General features: G+C 41.3%; 1 protein-coding gene across 3 annotated transcripts; it reads right to left on the bottom strand.

The window, feature by feature from the left end:
• Positions 1–104: 104 nt before the first annotated feature.
• Positions 105–22,707, bottom strand: Gbp7 (guanylate binding protein 7). Of its 3 annotated transcripts, none has more exons than XM_087633714.1 (11): positions 22,407–22,707; positions 17,653–17,848; positions 16,146–16,273; positions 14,772–14,881; positions 14,018–14,214; positions 12,052–12,297; positions 4,692–4,972; positions 3,599–3,811; positions 2,463–2,565; positions 1,957–2,150; positions 105–1,698 (listed from the first exon to the last, which is right to left on the bottom strand). In XM_087633714.1, the coding sequence occupies exons 2-11, from the start codon at positions 17,840–17,842 to the stop codon at positions 1,477–1,479; spliced, it is 1,884 nt and encodes a 627-aa protein (XP_087489840.1). In that variant the 5' UTR covers positions 17,843–17,848; positions 22,407–22,707; the 3' UTR covers positions 105–1,476.
• Between the last annotated feature and the right edge of the window lie 200 nt (positions 22,708–22,907).

Here is a 22,907-nt window from a genome sequence, read left to right as displayed (position 1 = left end):
GTGAAGGGAGACCAAGGGAGGTGTCCCTCATACTCATACCAACACACATTCTAACACACACACACACACACACACACACACACACACACACACACCATATAGAATTTTTTGCCAAAATTAAATTTTATTTCACATCGATAGAAATTGTGAAAATAAAAAAAAAAAAAACATGACATTTTCCCACATTACAACACAAGAATTCAATGGAAAATTTCTTACCCCAAATAAAACTTTACTGGTGGGATAACTGAAGTAAGTTTACATTCTACAGAGGAAAGCAAAATAGCAAATGACTGTTTGAAATTGTTTTAAATTTAAATCCAAACATGAGCACAGGACTTCATAATTAACATTTTATCTAGTCCATACAAATGGTCTGCATGTCAGGTAGCACCAATTCATAAAGATGCTTTTTAGGATGGTCTCGAGTAGCACCCATTCATAAAGATGATTGATAGCATGGTCTCAGGTAGCACCCATTCATAAAGATGCTTGTTAGTATGGTCTCGAGTAGCACCCATTCATAACAATTCTTGTTAGCATGGTCTCGGTCAGTTAAAAAAAAAGAAGGAAACCAAAGCAATGGTTCATAAACAACCATAATTTGGCAACATATTCAGCTGCATACAGTGTATGTGTGAGTGTTCTAATCAGTCTTTATTACCTATAAATAAATTTAAATAATTTTCACCTATAGTCTAGATTCTTTAAATTCAAATTATAGCTATTTTAATGTATGCATAAGAGACATATTCTCGAACTTTTTTTAACCTAAAACGAAAATTTCAAATTAGTTCATGACCAGATAAAAATAAAAGTATTTTTCTTTTTGAACAGGTTTTGATTTTAAACATAACATATGTATACAGTAAAATGTGTATTCAAACTCTTCTATAAGATGTAACTATTTTGAATGATCTACGAGCATAGCAGAATGTGAGTAAGAGTCATTTTATTACATTATTTAAAAGAAAAGACAACAATGGTGTTTGGTTTTCCTTTGGTTACCTTGGCTATCTAATCTCAGGTTCTTGGTCACTCAAGCAGAGTCAGGTATGGGTTTCATCCTTTGATAGCCTTAAATCAAATCAGACATTGGTTGGTTGCTCCCCCAAGATTTATGCCATCACTGCATTTGCATATTTTGCAGGCAGGACACCATTGTAAATCAAAAGGTTTGTGGCTGGGCTGGAGTTTGTGCTTTTCCTTTGGTAGCATGCAGAGTATCTTTCTGTGACAAAGATGTTAGCATGTAGGGTGAAGGATCTATGGGTACCAACTTGAGTTCTCTGTTGTTCAATGAGTCTTATCATGTTATCTTTAGCAATGGGACTTTGCCATTAGTTTATGGTGAGTGACCTGTATTCTTGGTTTTGGAAACTTAGTAAATGAAATTAATGTGAAATGGGCTTCAAAAATAAGTATCAGTGAGGTGGGGAAAGTCATACCTATAGTTTTCTAACAAGAATTCTTTGGCTATTTCATTTTTCTGCTTAAAATTTTCAGCCCTAGACCAAAAAGCTTACCAGTACCAGGCAATACTGACATTAATACATTTCCAAACCCATCGAAGATTTGTGCAGCCAATGAGCTATTCTGCTCCTTGTTTTGTTGAATCTGTTTTTGTAGTTGACTTATCTCTGAATCCATTGCTTCATATTTCCTTTTAAATCCCTCATTAAGCATCTCTTCTTGGACCTATAAAAAGAAAAATACACTTGGAAAACCATGCCTATTGAAAGTCGGAGGTTTGCACTTGGAACTCAGGGAGTTAAGGACATGTGTCTATCTCTCTACCAAAAAGGGCTCATTGATGAATTTGCCTGATACCTGGATTATTAGGGATAACATAAAGCAGCCCGGATTCCCTCTGCACCACTCAGAAGTGTGAGAGATGTCACCCAACGCCAGGCCTGGGCACTGTCCTGAGAAGTTCAGGGGCCCACCTGGCCTTACCTTTAACTTGTGTGCCAGCATCTCCTCTTGTTTTTCCAGAATGTTCTTCCTTTCTGTCTCCATTTTCTCATGCAGCTGGACTATATTTTCCTTGTAACTTCTCTCTTGAGACTCCATCACCTGTTGCAATTCCTTCTGTTTCTGTCTTAGTAGCTCCTGCTCCTTCTCAGCTGCCTCCTTCTGAGCCCGCTCAACTGTCTCACAAAAGGTTGAAAGAGGTAAGACACAAGGGTCAAGACTAAGCTGTCCCTTCTTGGGTTTGGAGACATAGCTGATTTTGAAAAATGCAAGAGGGAAATCTGAATTCTAGCCACCACATCCCCAGAACACATTTCATAATGACACCAGAAGGTTCCTGTCAGTCGCCTAGTGACCATACCTCCCTCTTGATTTTCGGTTAGCAGAGTGTGCAACCAATGTCAGAAGATCTACCTGTTCATCAGTCAGCAGGCTGAGCAGAAGCCTACCGATTGCTGTGAGAGCCAAGCCTCCCAACCCCCACATACCTTCCATGGCCTTCTGGTTAACAGTGAGGGCTTTGTCTGACTGCAGGATGGAATTCTCTATGACAATCTGTGACTGTAGGAAGCTCTGAAGAACATGATTTGCCTGGTGAAAGAAGCAGGAGAAATTGTCAGGTGACAGAAAACCCCCATCAGAGCTGTCTTCTGAGGTTTGCATGGCTGCTCAGTACACTGAGCTGCCCTACCTGTTCTTCTGTGGCCTTAAAACACATTAGGATCTCAGCCATCCCATTCCACAACTCTTAAATGTGCACAATAGTAGTACCTAATTATACCCTTATTCTGAGGATTGAATTGGAACGCGCTTTCAGGTTACTGGTGATATCTGTCATATAATGTAAGGTATTAAAGTCTGGGCATGGTGGCTCATGTCTGTAATCCTAACACCACGGAGGCTAAGGTTGTAGGATTCAAATTCAGTATCAGTCTTGTCTGGTTATATCAAGATTCCATTTCAGAACAACACAAAGGGAACTGAAACTTTATAAGACGGTGCTAAATATGTGATGATGATGATGATGATGATGATGATGATGATGATGATGATGATTATTGCAGCCATGCTTATAATAGTACTCACATCGTTATTTCACTCATAGTTATGGCTCACTGTTTATGCCAGGATAATTCCTCCCCTGATGTAATCAACTGACTATCTGAGGCAAGATCATCAATATCTCATGGGCAAGTGTGTCTTTGATCTTCAAATCCCATCTATTTAGCTCAGAAATAATTGCCTTGTTTAATCAATGGAACAAAATTGTTCTACTCCAGTTATAACTCTTTATTTTAAACTACTTTTGGGGAAAGACTAATTTGAGAAGAAGGATAGAGAGATATGAGGGATATGCTCATCACACCGTGTGTGTGTGTGTGTGTGTGTGTGTGTGTGTGTGTGTGAAATTTCTTAATGTAACACAGTACCATGTGCAGTATAATAATAAAATACAATGAAATTTCTAAATAAATAAAGATGAATAATTCATTCTGGATCTAGAGAAGCTGGAAGTGCATAGGTAGATATGCTCCTGCATTGCCTCACCAACAGTTGAGCTATGTTCTGAGGAAAATGACTTCCAGGCAATCCTAAACCCATCTCCCTGATGCTGTCCCCTCACCTTCACTCCCTTCCTGGGCACTTGCTCATAGTCCTGCTCAACCTTCTTCCTGGCCTCTAGGTAGAGACTGTGGCCCCCAGGAACAGAGAAAGCTCCACATGAGATGCTCTCCCTCAGGGACTCTGAGAGCTTGTCCAGTTCAGCTTGGCAGTGACTGAGAGATGCAGCTTCATTCTGTCGGGAGAAATCTTCCCTTTTTTCCACTATGGTCACCTGCCATGAGATTGTTGAGAAGTCAGCAAAGGAAACTGTTAGAGAATGGATCCAACTGTGATCTTGGGGGAAGTAATAGACTCCATCTGTCAGTCTCTGAGCAACTGTCTAACTAACCTTGGAAAGTCCCCTCCCTTACTGTGGTCAGATTCATCCCCTGTGAAATAACAAGGTCAGACGTCAGAACTGCTGGTTCTTTCAGCTACACTGAGGTGAAGCAGGGGTGAGGGAGAATGGGATAGGAGGTTTGCAGAGGAGAAACTGAGAAGGGCGATAACAGTTGAAATGGAAATAAATAAAATGACCAGTAAAAAAAACATTGAAGCTACCACTAACTGAGCAATGGGGCCTCATTAGCATGGCATTTCCTCCAGAGAGTCATGAGGAAAACGTATCTTGAAAAAGCAACTCAGCACAGTGACCAGAACCTTGTATAGGTTCATGAACCTTTCATTAATTTCTCCATGGAGGATATGGGTGTGTGGGGATTTAGCAACATGCTGTGTTGTGCAAATTACAATCCAGGGAACTCTCTTGAGTTAGGAGACTCTCTCCCGAGTTTTCAGCAGGCGAGAACTGGACTCACTTTACATCTTGTTTCTGTCCTCTGATATCCTAAGGAGAGCGGTCTAGCTTCCCTGCACCATACTTACAATCTACAAAACCAAGCTGACGCACATGTGCCTTCTCATGCTGATAGGTTCATTGAAAATTCCTCTCCACCAATGAAGAAAAAAAGTCATCAAGTCCCTGACTTTTAAGCCTGTAGAGCCCTGTCACTTACAAGAATGGAAAACGACAAGGACAAGATGGCAGCCATTAATCAATACTCCTAAAGGAGGGAATCTGGAATAAAAAAGAAGACACAGTCACACAGTACCACCAAGTTCTTCTGGAATTCCTGGTTCTCATCCTTGAAGGAGTGCTCCATGAAGACAGCGATGGCTTCCTTCTCACAGGCCGAGTGCACATCCAGCAGCTCCTGGAGCGTGTCTGTGGGGAGCCTTAGTCGCTGGGCCATCTGCTCACTGTAGTGCTCAGCTGCCTTCTGCACGGCTGCAGAGTTCTCACGTTGGGCCAGGGTTGTCACTGCGTTCTCTAAACACGGCACCGCTCCACTATTGATAGCATCCACGTAGGTTGTCACCAGGGTCGCCAGTCCTGACCAAGACACAAAATTTATGGATAAATGTCAAACTAGCTTTGGTCAATTTCACATGATTCATGAGTCGGCACTGAAGCTCACTACTTAAGCAATGAGAATGTCCTGTATGAAAGCAAAGACCTACTTTGTGGGACCCAGCCTCAAATGAAAGTGATGATCTGTTTTTCTAAACAAACAAAAAAAAAAAAAAACAAAAAAAAAAAAACAAAAATTTCAGGACAATAACAGAGCATTATGTGAGAGGAACAGCTTTTAGTGTGGGCATTATGTGATTATATGGAGCCATTTCATTGAAGGATATATGTATATAAGACAATAGTTAATTTGTAGGGGAGGTCATATGTATGTGTGTGTCTGTGTGTGTGTGTCTGTGTGTATATGTCTGTGTGTGTGTGCGCGCACGGTTGTATGTGTTTGTGGGTATTTGTATAGAAGCCAAATGACCTTTATCACTGCAAATACTATCCCTCATTTAAATTTTATATTTTTTCTTGAGCCTTTTTTTAAATTGAATATCTTTTATTTACATTTCAAATGTTATTCCGTTTCCTGGTTTCCCATCCATAATCCCCCTATCTTCTCCCTTACCCCTTCTGGTATAAGGGTATTCCCCCTCCCTAACCACCTCCCCTTCCCACCTCCCCACCCTGACATTCCCCTACACTGGGAGGTCCAACCTTGGCAGGACCAAGGGCTTCTCCTCCCATTGGTGCCCAACAAGGCCATCCTCTGCTACATATGCAGCCAGGGCCATGGGTCTGTCCATGTGTACTCTTTGGATGGTGGTTTAGTCCCTGGGAGCTCTGGTTGGTTGGTATTGTTGTCCTTATGGGGTTGCAAACCCCCTTCAGCTCCTATAATCCTTTCTCTAACTCTACCATTGGGGACCCTGTTCTCAGTTCAATGGTTGGCTGCTAGCATTCGCATCTGTATTTGTCATGGTCTTGCTAAGCCTCTCAGGAGATGGCTATATCAGGCTCCTGCAAGCATGAACTTCTTGGCTTCATCAATATTGTCTAGTTTTCGTGGCTCTCTATATATGGACGGGATCCCTAGATGGGGCAGGCTCTGAATGACCATTCCAAATTTTATATTTTTTACTAATTTATCCTCCCATATATTACATCTTGACTGCTGTTTCCCCTCCCCCTTTCCCCCACCTGGTCCCTAACTATCCCCTCACCTTCTCCCTCCCCTACTCATCTACTCCTTCTCCATTTTCATTCAGCAAAGGACAGGCCTCCCAGAGATAACAAGCAAACATGGCATATCAAATTACAATAAGATTAGGCATCTCCCCTAATATTATGGCTGAAGGAGGTAACCCACTAAAGACTGTTTCTGAAGCTCTTACCTGCTTTGAATTTTAGATTCTATTGAAACAGTCTCTCACTGGTTGAAAGTAGACAAGACTGGTCCCCAGAACCAGCCTGCCTCTGCTAGGCCCCCAGTTCCTAGTGTGTACCACCATTCTCAATTCTGTCGGTGGAATCTAGGGATGGAACTCATGTTCCCCAGACATTAAAAATCTCCCAAAAAAGCCCAGGACCAGATGGGTTTACTGCAGAATTCTATTAGACCTTCAAGGAAGACTTCATACCAATACTCTCCAAACTATTCCACAAAATAGAAACAAATGGAACACTACCCAATTGCTTCTATGAAACCACAAGTATGCTTATATCTAAACCACATGAAGATCCAACAAAGAAAGAGGACTTTAGACCAATTTCCCTTATGGATATAATGCAAAATTACTCAATAAAATTCTCACAAACCAATCCAAGAACATATCAAAATGATCAACCATTGTGATAAGTAGGTTTCACCTCGAGGATGCATGAATGGTTCAATATTCAGATATCCATCACTATATAAACAAACTCAAAGGGAAAAAAATATGATCATATGATTAGATGCTGAGAAAACATTGAACAAAATTCAACACCATTTCATGTTAAAAGTCTTGGAAAGATCAGGAATTCAAGGCCTCATACAGAAACATAGTAAAAGCAATATACAGCAAACCAGTAACCAACATCAAATTAAATGGAGAGAAATTTGAAGCAATCCCACTAAAATCACGGACTAGACAAGGCTGCCCACTATCTCCCTAATTATTCAATATAGTACTCGAAGTCCTAGCCAGAGCAATCAGACAATGAAAGGAGATCAAAGGGACACAAATTGGAAAAGAAGAAGTCAAAATATCACCATTTGCATATGATATGATAGTATACTTAAGTGGCCACAAAAATTCCACCAGAGAACTCCTAAACCTGATGAACGACTTCAGCAATGTGACTGGATATAAAATTAACTCAAACTAATCAGTAACCTTCCTCTACTCATAGGATAAACAAGCTGAGAAAAAAATTAGGGAAACGACACCCTTCACAATAGTCACAAATAATATAAAATACCTTGGGGTGCCTCTAACCAAGCAAGTGAAAGATCTGTATGACAAGAACTTCAAGTCTCTAAAGAAAGAAAATGAAGATCTCAGAAAATGGAAAGATCTCCCATGCTCATGGATTGGCAGGTATATAGTAAATATAGTAAAAATGAGCATTTACCGAAAGCAATCTAGAGATACAATGCAATCCCCAACAAAATCCCAGGTCAATTTTTCACACAGTTAGAAAGAGCAATTTGCAAATTCATTTGGAATAACAAAAAACCCAGGATATTGAAATCTATCCTCAACAATAAACGAACTTCTGGGGGACTCACCATCCCCAACATCCAGCTGTATTATAGAGCAATAGTGATCAAAACTACCTGGTATTAGTACAGAGACAGACAAGTAGATCATTGGAATAAAACTGAAAAGCCAGAAATGAATCTACACACCTATGGCCACTTCATCTTCAACAAAGGAATTAAAACCATCCAGTGGAAAAAAGACAGCATTTTCAGCAAATGTGTTGGTTCAACTGGTGGTCAGCATGGAGAAGAATGCAAATTGATCCATTCTTATCACCCTGTACAAAGTTCAAATCCAACTGGATCAAGGACCTCCACATCAAACCAGATACATTCAAACTAATAGAAGAAAATGTAGGGATGAGTCTCAAACACATGGGCACTGGGGAAGTTTTCCTGAACAAAAAACCAATGGCTTATGCTCTACGATCAAGAATCGACAAATGGGATCTCATAAAACTGCAAAGCTTCTGTAAGGCAAAGGTCACTGTTGTTAGGACAAAACAGCAACCAACAGATTGGGAAAAGATCTTTACCTATCCTACAACTGATAGAGGGCTTATATCCAAAATATACAAAGAACTCAAGAAGTTAGACTGCAGGGAGACAAATAACCCTATTAAAAATGGGGTTCAGAGGTAAACAAAGAATTCACAGCTGATGAGTGCCGAATGGCTGAGAAACACCTAAAGAAATGTTCAACATCTTTAGTCATAAGGGAAATGCAAATCAAAACAATCCTGAGATTTCAACTTACACCAGTGAAAATGGCTAAAATAAAAAACTCAGGTGACAACAGATCCTGGCAAAGATGTGGAGAAACAGGAACCATTATTGGTGGGATTGCAAGCTGGCACAACCATTCTGGAAATCAGTCTGGAGGTTCCTCAGAAAATTGGACAGAGTACTACCTGAGGACCCAGGTATACCACTCCTGGACATATACTCAAAAGATGCTCCAACATATAACAAAGACACGTGCTCCACTATGTTCATAGCAGCCTTATTTATAATAGCCAGAAGCTGGAAAGAACACAGATGCCCTTCAACAGAGGAATGGATACAGAAAATGTGGTACATCTACACAATGGAATATTACTCAGCTATCAAAAACAATGACTTTATGAAATTCATAGGCAAATGGATGGAACGTGAAAATATCATCCTGAGTGAGGTAACCCAATCACAGAAAAACACACATGGTATGCACTCATTGATAAGTGGATATTAGCCCAAATGCTTGAATTACCCTAGATGCACAGAACACATGAAACTCAAGAAGGATGACCAAAATGCAAATGCTTCACTCCTTCTTTAAAAGGGGAACAAGAATACCCTTGTCAGGGAATAGGGAGGTAAAGTCTAGCACAGAGGCAGAAGGAACACCCATTCAGAGCCTGCCCCACATGTGGCCCATACATACAGCCACCAAACTAGATAAGACGGATGAAGCAAAGAAGTGCAGGCTGACAGGATCCAGCTGTAGATCTCTCCTGAGAGACACAGCCAGAATACACCAAATACATAGGCGAATGCCAGCAACAAACCACTGAATTGAGAACGGGACCCATGTTAAAGGAATCAGAGAAAGAACTGGAAGAGCTTGAAGGGGCTCGAGACCCCATATGAACAACAATGCCAAGCAACCAGAGCTTCCAGGGAATAAGCCACTACCCAAAGACTATACATAGACTGACCCTGGGCTCCAACCGCATAGGTAGCAATGAATAGCCTAGTAAGAGCACCAGTGGAAGGGGAAGCCCTTGGTCCTGCCAAGACTGAACACCTACTGAGCGTGATTGTTGGGGGGAGGGTGGTAGTGGGGGGAGGATGGGGAGGGGAAGCCCATATAGAAGGGAAGGGGGAGGGGTTAAGGGGATGTTTGGCCCAGAAACCGGGAAAGGGAATAACAATCGAAATGTAAATAAGAAATACTCAAGTTAATAAAGATAAAAAAAACAAGAACCAATGGCTTATGCTATAAGATCAAGAATCAAAAAATGGGACTTCATAAAATTGTAAAGTTTCTGTAAGGCAAAGGACACTTTCATTAACAACCAACAGATTGTGAAAAGATCTTTATCAATCTTACATCCAATAGAGGGCTAATATCTAATATATACAAAGAACTCAAGAAGTTAGACTCTAGAGAATCAAATAACACTATTAAAAATGGGGTATAGAGCTAAAGAAATAATTCTCAATTGAGGAATATTGAATGCCTGAGAAGCACCTAAAGAAATGTTCAACACCCTTAATCATCAGGGAAATGCAAATCAAAACAACCCTGAGATACCACCTAATACCAGTCAGAATGGCTAAAATAAAAAACTCAGGTGACAACAGATCCTGGCAAAGATGTGGAGAAACAGGAACCATTATTGGTGGGATTGCAAACTTGCACAACCATTCTGGAAATCAGTCTGGAGGTTCCTCAGAAAATTGGACAGAGTACTACCTGAGGACCCAGGTATACCACTCCTGGGCATATACCCAAAAGATGCTCCAACATATGACAAGGACGCATGCTCTACTAAGTTCATCGCAGCCTTATTTATAATAGTCAGAAGCTGGAAAGAACCCAGATATCCTTCAACAGAGGAATGGATACTAAAATTGTGGCACATTTACCCAATGGAGTACTATACAGTTATTAAAAACAATGACTTCATGAAATTCATAGGCAAATGGATGGAACTAGAAAATATCATCTGGAGTGAGGTAACCAAGTCACAAAAGAACACACATGGTATGCATTCATTGATAAGTGAATATTAGTCCAAAATCTTCGATTACCCAATATACAATCCACAGACCACATGAAGCTCAAGAAGGACGACCAAAGTGCAGATGCTCAATTCCTTCTTAAAAGGGGGAACAAAAATATTCATAGGAGGAGATATGGAGACAAAGTTTGGAGCAAAAACTGAAAGAAAGGCCATCCAGGGACTGCCCCTTCTGGGGACCCAGCCCATATAGAGCCACCAAACCCAGACAATATTGCTGATGCCAAGAAGTGCAAGCTGATAGGAGCCTAATATAGCCGTCTCCTAAGAGGCTCAGCCAGAGCATGACAAATACAGAGGTTGATTGATGCTCACAGCTAACCACTGAATTGAGAACAGGGTCCCAAATGGTAGAGTTAAAAAAAGGATTGAATGAGCCAAAGGGGTTTGCAACCCCATAAAAAACAATATCAACCAACCAGAGCTCCCAGGGACTAAACCACCATCCTGAGAGTACACATGGACAGACGCATGGCTCCAGCTGCATATGTAGCAGAGGATGGCCTTGTTGGGCACCAATGGAAGGAGAAGCCCTTGCTCCTGCTAAGTCTAGATGCCCCAATGTAAGGGAATGTCAGGGTGGGGAGGAGGGGAATATCTTTATAGAAGGGGGAGGGGACTAGGGTAGGGAGTTTATGGACTGGAAACCAGGAAAAGGGATAACATTTGAAATGTAAATAAAAAGTTCCAATTTAAAAAAAGAAAGACAGAAAGAAAAGGAGCAAGCTGAGAAAGGAAATATATGGTAGAGTTTCTCCCCTAGCCAAGATTCATCGGTCTAGGAATCAAGGGATGGAAAAGGGAACAGTTCCATTTACTATCACTCCTAGTGACCCACTGGGAAAGGTTTTGCTTCCTGTCCCCATAACTCTTAGAAGGAGGAGGAGGAGGAGGAGGAGGAGGAGGAGGAGGAGGAGGAGGAGGAGGAGGAGGAGGAGGAGGCAGAAGAAGCAGAAGAAGCAGCAGAAGCAAAAGAAAAAGAGGAAGAAGAAGAAGAAGAAGAAGAAGAAGAAGAAGGAGGAGGAGGAGGAGGAGGAGGAGGAGGAGGAGGAGGAGGAGGAGGAGGAGGAGGAGGAGGAGGAGGAGGAGGAGGAAGAAGAAGAAGAAGAAGAAGAAGAAGAAGAAGAAGAAGAAGAAGAAGAAGAAGAAGAAGAAGAAGAAGTCTTGCTTCTCAGTTAAGCACTCTATTGACTGAGCCATCATCCTAGCCCAAAATACTGATTTTTTTTTAAATCTCAAACTCACATTAACTTTTAGCAACCTTAGTCTCTTATCTACTTTGGAACCGTCTTTTTCAGCCAAGCAAAGAAATGTGTCCTTTACATGACTTCAAACACAGCTATTCCCTCTTTAATCCTTGTCTTGCTTCTTTGATCATGAGCATCTACTGTGTATTAGATTTCAGTAAAGCCCCACATAGAGAGACAATATTTCTCTTACATTTTTTTGTCCTTCTTAGAAAATAGTTTTCTGAGTAGCATGAACAGTTGTTTCTTTGTTCACATCAGATACTAACATATAATTAACATTTTACAATACACAATTTTAAAGTAAACAGATATTAACCAGCAAGGGTAACTCACTGTTTCCATTGACCATGATTCCCTCTTTCAAGGTCTTGGCCTTTGCATTGGAGAAGATATACGAACAGAATACATTTGATTGCTCTCGGAAATTGTGATCCAACTCGTCCTCTGGCATTTCTTCAACATGGACTAAGAGTTCTTTTTCTTTTATAGGTCGATCAAAGACAAAGCACTTCCGTCTTGGAAAGAAGTGCCGGATGCATTCCCTGGGCAAGTTAGAATTTTGGGCTTTGAGACTCCTGCCTGTAAAACACATAAAAATGAAATATATTCTTTAAAAGGACAGTCTTCAGGCTAGGAGCCCGGTGTTTTCCTTTCCAGAGAACGTGGGATCACAGCTGTTCTTTTATTGCTCTGTCTGCTGTAATGTTCCCACATGACCACTCCTCATTTGGGCATCTACAACAGTGGTTCTCACCCTCTGGGTCACGATCCCTTTGGAAGTCAAATGGCCATTTCACAGGGGTCATTGAAGAACATTGGAAAAACACAGATATTTACACTATGGCTCATAACAGTAGCCAATTTACAGTTATAAAGTAGAAATGAAAGAATCTTAAGGTTGGAGGCAACCACAACATGAGGTACTATACTAAAAAGGTTGCAGCAGTAGAAAGATTGAGAACCACTGATCTAAGACTAGGCAAAGAGCAAAGAAGTAATGGTGAAGATCAAGAGCACCATTCATCCTTGGGATGAGGGCAACTAATCTTTGGTCTTCCTAGTACTTGGCAAGGTCGCAGTGAATTAAGAATTTAAGAAACATTTACTGGATAATTAACTAATGAAACCAAAGTGTTAGAAGTAGTTATCTGATTTTCCTGTATCCTTTTCAGAAATGAATTTGGACCATGAAACATAGTGATGTGGCGAGGAATAAGATGCTACCAGGAAGAATGAAAGTTGACATAACATACCATGTTAGGACAGAAAAGCACACTTATCAGCTTCCTGTACAGATACACCATAAATACACTCAGGATTCTGTGCCTTGCCAATTATGAGGAATAATATTAATTGACTATAATGTAAAGACCTCTGAGAAATAGAGCAATCCCATGCCACCCAAGCATTCAATGAATGTCTGTTGAAAGAAAAAAATATGAATGAATAAATAAAATCACTGAGAGACCCCTCTCAAGAGATAAATACTGTATATTCAATAAATTTCTAATGTCAGATATATTAGCTGTAGGGCTTTCAAGAGAAGAGGCAGATGTTATAAGAAAGGTAAAATAAAAGATTTGAGTCTTGATGAGAGGAAATATCAATGTTTTTCTTAACTATTTATAATATATTCTCTCTCTAAAGAAAAAATCTTAAGTAGTCAAGTAGTAGTGAAATACACTGTACAAAAGAATTAGAACCTGGAGTAGATCAGTTCATTTTATGAAATTTTATGTGATCTGTGAACTCTCTCTGAGTGTGTGTGTGTGTGTGTGTGTGTGTGTGTGTGTAGAAAGATACATATAGATAGATTAGATAGATAGATAGATAGATAGATAGATAGATAGATAGATGACAGATAGACATACATACATATATAGCTAAGGTTAGTACACACACATATATATATGTAGAGAGAATATATAGAGATAGATAGATAGATAGATAGATAGATAGATAGATAGATAGATAGATAGATAGACAAACACAGAAATCCTTTATAATGTATGGGGTGTGGACATTATAGAATATATTCCCATCCAACTACCTTTTCCCACTATTAGTTGGCTTGAGACCATTAGGTCCACCATTTGTGCCTCATTGTTCACCCTTGCTCTTAAACTCCAGCAGCTGAATATGCTCCAGGATAATAACCATGGAAAATGTTTACCAACTGCTTTTCAGCTTTCATCAGTTTATTGTTGGCTTAGAGCTCATGTCAGTGTCAAATCAACATTTATGTCACCTTCTGAATGAGATAGCTAGAGCCCTTCCCACCCAAGCTAGGCTTTGATACCTGGGATTAGCTTCAGGGCATTCTCCAGGTACTCGTCTGCTGTGATGACACGTCCATCTAACTTCAGCTCCAGAACGAAATCTCGAACAACCCAGATAAAGTCTGGGAAGAAACCTACAAACTCATCAGAGTCATCTATTTCTTCAGATCGTGGGGTGGATTTTGTCCTGATCAGCTCTGTCAGTTCTGTGACATAGCTGGGATCTTAGCTAAGGAATAAAAGGCACCACTCTACCCTCCCCAGATTTCTCTTACAAATCCATTTTATAAGTCCCAACTACCAGTCTTAGGGTTTGAATTCCCTCACAAAACATAACCAAGAAGCAAGCTGGGGATGAAAGGGTTTATTCAGCTCAACTTCCACATTGCTGTTCATCAATGAAGGAAGTCAGGACAGGAACCTGGAGGCAGGAGCTGAGGCAGAGACCATGGAGGGTGCTGCTTACTGGATTGCTTTCCATGGCTTGCTCAGCGTGTTTTGTTATAGAACTCAGGATTAATTAATGGCCCAGGGCACCACCCACAATGTGCCCTCCCACCCTTGATCACTAATTAAGACAATGCCTTACATCTGGATCTCATGGAGGCATTTCCTCATGATTTCCTCTGTGGTAACTTCAGCTTTGTGACACACAAAACCAGCCAGTACAATACCCTTTTCCTAAATCCTAAGAACTGAATAATATACGCAACATGCCCAGTTGTCACTAGATTAAGTCAATGAAACATGGCATTTTGGTCCCTGGAAGGATACTGCAGCTGCTCCAGGGCCTGGTGGTTGATGGTGCTCATGCTATTGTAGACAAAGGTGCTGCTCAGAAGCACGGCCAGGGCGAAGATCCACGAGTCATTCTTAGGGTCACACTGGAGAGCACATAAGGGAAAACGATTTCAGACTCTAACCTGCACTTTTTCATCAATTTGTTTATTAGCTGCTTACGAAGAAACACATCAAAATAACAGGATGAAAAATAACAAATTCATAATTCCTTTTCAATATTGAAACAGACCTTTGCCAGCTTCCACAAGCGAAATCAATGACACAGACACAATATGAAAAATGCTTGCTATAGTAGTTAAATATGATGAAATGGTGGGCATAATATTAACATACCGTTCTATTAACAGTTCCTTAATTACATCATATTAGAGACAGGAATAGTTACTGAAATTCAACTACTATTCATGGAACGTCTACAAAACATCATACACTACATTTAGCTGTGTGAATGCAAATTTTCATATAACAATGGGGATGGGGAAAAAGTCCTGTAAATATAGATATACAACCATGATGGTCATCTGTGGCAAAAGTAGAATGAAATGCTAATAGAGAAGAAAATAATTAATTTTAATGACTGTAATTGGGATAGCAATGGTATAAAAACAGCCTTTTTAAAATAATTACTAGTGGGTGTAATTATAGATTTAAATAAATCACACATGTGGGAAGATTAAAACTCAGTAATTAAAAAATCGTAAAGCACAGGCCATATGAATGCATTGCACATGTATTTTGTTTGAGGACTTGGAAGTTGGGGCAAGAAATCAAGATTCGAGGTAAGATGTGATGCTGTGAAGGCCAGGCAAAGAGAATTCGATTCTATCCTGTCCAGAAACTTGAGAGCCAGTGAGTCAAACCCTATCATCATGGTATACTATGGTGTCTCTCCCTTTTTCGTGGGCATAATATGGATTTAGGGTTTATTAGATGTGATGCAGCAGGCAGGAAATCTTTTATATTCTGAGGGCATAGTTTTTCAAATGCCCACTTTTATATCCCTGAAAAACACTAAATTCAGATCAATAGAAGCAAAGCTTAGGTCAGACACCAACTTGCTTGCACAAGGATTCATCTTGGTTTAATACAGAGTTGGTGACTGGGAGTTGTAGTCCATAGTATGAAACACTGGGATTCAGCTTCTCAACAGATATCGACTGAACTGCATTATTTACACAAGTGTCAAGATAAGACTATCCCTCATTACGACAAAGAATTTGAGTTCATCAAAGGAGCACCTTCACCAAGGGAAGCAGCTTATTCTCCTTACAAGCAACTTGGTTGCAATTCTTTTGTTGGACTAAAGCAACAGTCAAATGATCCACAGAGAACCAAGACCAGACTTACCTTTTCCACATCACCTAAGCCCTCTGTGTCCAGGAGCACGAGTGTGAATTTGGGCTTGCAGGGGTGAGGCACACACCACATCCAGATGCCCTTAGTTTCAGACCTAACTGTGGTGCCCAAATTGAAGCCTGTATGAGAGAATATGAGAGCAACATGGATTTCTATGAATTCTTAGAACATAGGAGGCAGAGGTTCCACTCATAACAGTGCTGTGCTTGTTCAGGTACAAGGTATTAGGAGGGAAAGAATAGGTGCACGGTCTATAAAGGAAGAAGAAAGTAGGGAACCAGGGCAAATTGTCAAGAGAGCAGTAAGAAGAAAACAGAATGTTCTCGTTTTTGAAAGACTTGAGTGTGCATTGTACAAAGCAAGACATGCAAATTGCAAGACGTGAAGAGCTGTTCCCCCTTGTCTGAAAGCCAGTAGAACCAAGCCAAGTTTACCACATTAGCAAAATTTAAAATCAGACACAATTTTTGTAAAGGAGTATAGAATATTGTATTGCTATAAATAAACATATAAACTACACACAAACTTTAAAGACCAATATGATGTCATCAAGGAACACTGCACATGCAAATGTCCTGCCATCTACAGATCCTCTTCTGGTTGTGTTACAGAAAGAGAAGTTCATGCAAAAATGTGGCAATACAAGTTTATGTGTGAAACCCTTGTCCTCCGAAATAAGTTCTAGAAATAAATCAGTGCTCACCACAATAAATAATGCTATCCTTATAATGGCATGGTATGAAATTAAAAATAAGTAATTTAATAATACTTATGACAAGCTGGATGAATCTTATAAATTTGTTGAGCCACTGGCATCAGGACACTTCCAATATAGATATTCTGATACACTAAAATATACATATACATTTTATATAAATATTTGTATATATGTACACTCCTTAAAAAGTTTAATAGTAGGTCAAAGTGAACTGATTTTTATAGATACATACTTAGATTTTTATAACTGTTTTGGAAATCAGTGGGGGAAGTTTCATGAAAATGAGGAGTCTTGGAAGACTATAAGGTGACATGAAATGACATTTGAACGTTCACAAAGTTTAACATTTTGACCTGGTCTGTAAAGAAATAAGAAATCATTCTCTCCTCCCTCCTCCCTCCTCCTCCTGTTCTCTCTCCTTCCTTCTGTCCCACCTCCTCTCCCTCTTCTTCTGTTCTCACTCCTTCCTCCTTCTCTCCCTTCCTCTCTTTCTCCTCCCTCTCTCTCTCCCTCCCCCTCTCTCCTCCTGTTCTCTCTCCTCCATCCCTCCTATCCTGCCTCACAGAGGCAGCCCTTCCTCCCTTTCTTGCTTCCTTCCATCATTCCATCTTCTGTATTTTAATAAACAAATACAATGAATTGCATTCGCATTGACTCCATGATAAGCAAGACGAGAGAAGGAGGAAACATGATGGGGCTTGACCTGGGCAGAAGAGAATGATCTCTTTGCATTGCCAATGATTCCAAATGGCCTCTGTCCTGTCTGTGGATGGCACTCACCATGGTTCTGTCCGGCCAAGCGGTTCATCAGGTAGGACTTCCCCGTACGGTACAGTCCTACAATGGCCACCACCACCACAGGCTGAGTGATCCTCTCAAGAATGTTTATAGCTTTGGGGTTCACCCTCAGCTCTTCATTCTCATTTTCCACTAGACAAATGGGAGCCTCCATGCTGCTAGCAGATGCCATGGTAACCTGTGAACACCAAAATGCCTTCTCAGTTAAATATGAAATCTCCAAGCCACTTCTTGTGGCACGCCAATGTGTCTGTGCAATGGATGCTTCCATTTAGGATTATTGGTCTTTGTTGTTGGGTTTGTGTGACAATGTTTCAGGAGTCTCTCTGGAATAAGCACTTTCAAAGCAACAGGAGTGGAAGAGGGGAGATGGATTCACCAGTGACCCAAAGCCAGGATGGCTCCTGAAGGCTTCTGTCCAGAGTCCAGTTTCCAGTTTCGTGTTATAATCTAAGACCCCAAGGTGTGGGGAGAAGGCAGGCAAAGGTTGTTGTTGTTGTTTGGTATTGAGGGGTTTTTCCAGAAGCATACATGACAGTCAAGTTTTGGCTTTACAAAGACATATATTACATTTGACTGGTATAAGCTTTTTTTGATTGGGTTAAGGGCAATGGCTTTTAGCTCTTTCTCTAGTTGTTCTGTACTAGGGATCAGAGTGAAGCCCTGCTTGGCAACAAGCACAGCTGAGAGCAGTGCTTTAAGCAAATCCGATAATAGGTCATTTTCACCTTATTCCACTCCAACAAGGTCTCATGTAGCACAGGCTAGCTAGCATCAAGCGCTCTATGTAGATAGGCTGCCCTTGAACACCCAATCCTGTCACAGAGTCTCCTGATCTCCTGGGATTACATAAAGGCATCATCACACTTGGCTTTCCCATTGTGATTTTTCAGGGGTGACATTTTACATTTTAGGGTTTTCTATTATTGTTCTTGTTTTGTTTTCTTGGTAGGATCCCAAAAAGCTCAAAATGCCACCTAATTTTTTTATTTTAATATTTATTTACTTATTTGTTTGTTTGTTTGTTTAGCAGAGGCTTGTTTTAAACTACTGGGACTACCAATAGCTCAGGCTCTAAGAACAATACTTCATAAATGGGACCTTACGAAACTGCAAAGTTTCCGTAAAGCAAAGAACACTGTCAATAGGACAAAATGGCACCCTGTAGATTAGAAAAGGATCTTCACCAACCCTATATCTGACAGAGACATAATACCTAAAATTCACGCAGAACTCAAAAAATTAGACACCAACAACCCAAATCACCCAATTAAAAAATGGGTACAGGGCTAAACAGAGAATTCTCAAATGGCCAAGAAACACCTAAATGTTCAAAGTCCTTAGTCATCAGGGATATCAAAACAACTCTGAGGGTCCACCTTACACCCATCAGAATGACTATGATCAAAAACTCAAGAGATAGCACATACTGGCAAGGATGTAGAGCAAGTGGAATACTTCTTCATTGCTGGTGGGAGCACAAACTTGTACAACCTCTTTGAAAATCAACTTGGCACTTTCTCAAAAAGCTGGGAACAGTTCTACCTCAAGACCCAGCTATACAACTCCTGGGCACATACCCAAAAGATGTTTCAACATCCCACAAAGACTCTCGCTCAACTATGTTCATAGCAGCTTTATCTATAATAGCCAGAAACTGGAAGCAAGCTAGATATCCCTCAATTGAAAAATGGGTAAAGAAAATGTGCTACATCCACACAATGAACTACTATCCAGTTATTTTTTTAAAAAAGACATCATGAATTTTGCATGCAAATTTGGAGTTTGAGAATATCATCCTGAGTGAGGTAACCCAGTGCCTAAAGGACATGCATGGTATATATTCTCTTATAAGTGGATAGTAGCCATAAAATACAGACATCAAGCTAGCTACACTCCACAGAACCAAAGAAGCTAAACAAGAAGGAAGAATCTCACTTAGACGGGGGAAGAAAATAGTAGTAAGAGGCAGGTGGAGGGAAGGAACTAGGAGGGGGGGAATGAGGAGAAGAATAGGGGGGTTTCAGGATCAGGTGTGGGGAAGGACAGGGGAGATGACTCGATGGCTATGAAAATAAATAGAAATCTGCAACTGAGTGTCTCTAGGAGGAGACATAGACCTAGGATAAGGAAGCCGCCCAAGAATCAATGGGGGTGACGTTAGCTGTGACTCACAACATAGGGGATGTAGAACCTGAAAAGAGTTCCTCCTGTAGCCAGGCAGAAACCCCAGTGTAGCAATAGAGACACCAACCCACCCACAAAATTTTCAACCCAAAATATACCCTGTCTTCAAGAAATCAGTCACAGGGGATGGAACAGAGACTGAGGGAATGGTCAACCAATAACCAGACCAACTTGAGACCCATTCCGTTGGGGAGCGGGGGGCAAGCACCAATCCCTGACACTATTAACAATATTCTGTTATTTTGAAGGCATGTTGTCCTAGGTTGCACGCAGCAGCTGACTCTGACAGATAGATACCCACAGCCAAACAGTAGATGGACCTGGGGGCTCTGAAGGAAGAATAAGAGGAAGGATTGCAGGTTGAGGGATAGAGACTCCTTATCACACATTGTCTATAACATGTTTGTTATGTAGTGGCACCGAGCCCCACCCCCATAGCACCTGCCTGGAGGGAGGCACGGTGCTCTACAGTGGCTGTCTTAGTAGTGAGGTGGTTTGAATGAAAATCCCCCTCCCCCATAGGCTCATAGGGGGTGGCATTATTTGAAAAGATTAGGACCTGTAACCTTGTTGGAAGAGGTATGGCCTTGTTGGAGAAAATGTGTTATTGGGGGTTTGGGGGCTAGAGGGCTCTGAGGTTTCAGAAACTCAAGCCAGTCCCAGCGTTTTTGGTTTTTTGGTTTTTTTGGTTTTTTGTTTTTTTCTTCCTATTGCCTGCCAATCCAGATGTAGAACTCTCAGCTCCTTCTCCAGCACCATGTCTACCCATGCGCTGCCATGCACCTCCCCACCATGCTGATAATGAACTGCACCTCTGAACTGTAAGCCAGCCCCAATGAAATGTTTTCCTTTATAGGAGTTGCTGTGGTCCTGGTGTCTCTTCACAACAATGAAACCCTAACTATGACCTACAGTACCACAAGAAAAGATGCTACAGGCACGTAGATAAGCAAGGATAAGACGAAGCTATCTTTGTTTGCTGTCAATAGGCTTTTGTATGAAAATCCCAGGGAACCCATGTACTATTCTTACAACTAATCAGTGAATTTCCCAAGGCCAAAAGACACAAGGTCAACGTGTTAGTTACTTTTCTCCAACAAAAATACTTAGCAGAAGCAATTTAAGAAAAGAAAGCTTATCTGGTGTCTTAAGATTGTATTGCTACATTGGGGATATGGGACCTGAAGAGGCCACCTCCCATTCCAGGCAGGAGCCCCAGTGGAGCAATAAAGATACCAACCCACACACACGACTTTCAGCCCAAAATTTATCCTATCTAAAAGAAATGCAGACACCAGGGAGGGAGCAGAGACCGAGGGAATGGCCAACCAATAACTGGTCCAACTTGAGACTCATCCCATGGGTAAGCACCAGTCCCTGACATTATTAATGATAGTCTGTTATGCTTATAGACAAGAGCATGCTGTCCTATGTATTAAACACTACTGTATCTCCTTTTCACATATGTAGGAGGTCATGCTTAGGAATGAGTGCTTAGGAAGTCTATAAGCTACCCAGTTGAGCAGGGAGTAAACACCAATTTGCCCGTCTCCCTTTGATAGATCCTCCTACCAATACTTCCCTGATAGAACCAACTTCCCCACTTCACCTTTTCCCAATTTAAAATTTTGTTAATTGGGAAATACCAACTCTCCATTGATTCATGGCATGTCATTATGATATAAAGTGCACTCTGGCTGCCGTATGTCCTCTGGTGGCATCTTAAAAACTATAGGTGTTTCTTACTTAACATCAGTTTAGGGTAGGTGTCGAGTGGGAAATGTAAGCTCACCTTAAATTCCGTAAAAGACACTACCTTAATGACCAGTTCTATCTATATTAGAAATATATGGATGAACATGTTATTTTTTTTCCTTCCTGCTCTCATGCATATCTGAGTTATTATCCCAACTAAAAAGCTTCACATCCACATTAAATAAGTAGAACTGCGTAGCTGAGATTGGTCTTGTAAATTATCCACGGTTTCCAAAGGCAGCCTAAGTCGCACGGAAAACAGTAAAAACTGCCTCCGCCCTAGATTTTTCACGAGCTCGAAAACCTGTGAAACGGTTCACAATGCACCAAGGGGCTCCGGCTTTCTTGCTTTTTTTAATTTTGAATAATAAGAATGGAACTGACTCCCTCAGTCCCCATCCCCACCCCTCACCGCAGGGCGCGAGAGTGCACTGGTATCACAGGAGTGCACCAGAACTCATTGGGAATTCGACAAGGGGTGGCTCTGTTTCCTATTTCTTCAACTCCAGGCTGAGCACACAGCGCCCAGCACCCCAGCACCCCAGCACTGCGGTAGATGAGGAGGAAGCTCTGCCTGTAACCTGGGGTTAGGTCCCTCAGAACTAAAAAGGACTTCGCGCTGTTAGTGGAAGCAGTGCACGGAAATGGGTAACCCGCGGGAATGGGTAGCCCTGGGCTGATATTCCGGTTAGAACCGCTCATCGACCCCCGCATCCCCCCCACCCCCACGCCTGGCTGTGGCGACTGCACCGGAGTAGCTGCAACTCCAGTACTAAGCAACTCTGTCCACATACCCTGAGGCCACCAAGCGGCTTCTGATCTCAGTCATCCATCCGCTAGTGACATCTTTCACCCAGCGTGGAGTTTGTGCCCTGGGACCTCGGGACCTCCCTGAAGCTCCTCAGGAGATGTGTGTGTAGGGTACCCAGTTGCAGGGAACTCACCTACCTGCACCGGAAGATTCTCTGCTTCCTGGGCTCAGCTCCCTAGGCTTGCTGCTGCAGCGCCTGATTCCTCCAAAAAGCTCTATACTTAAACGTTAGAGTCAAGCCGGATATGGCAAGCATTTAGTTGTGGGGACAGAGAACTGAAATTGAAACTACAAAGGCTTATGCTTACTTTCTGAGAAGCTTTTGCACCGTTTCCAGGAAAGAAAACGGAATCTGTAAACAAGAGGAAAGTTCAGTCTTCCCTGACAGATGGATGGTCAGACGAAAACCACTCCCTAATTCTCTAAATCCTGACATTTACTGGGAAATAACAGAATGTTGCAACAGGAAACTGTCTTATTCCAA

Source organism: Rattus norvegicus, chromosome 2, assembly GCF_021556685.1.
Source record: "Rattus norvegicus strain SHRSP/BbbUtx chromosome 2, alternate assembly SHRSP_T2T, whole genome shotgun sequence".
In the NCBI taxonomy this organism is placed as follows: Eukaryota; Metazoa; Chordata; class Mammalia; order Rodentia; family Muridae; genus Rattus; species Rattus norvegicus.
This window is presented reverse-complemented; position numbering and strand designations above follow the sequence as displayed.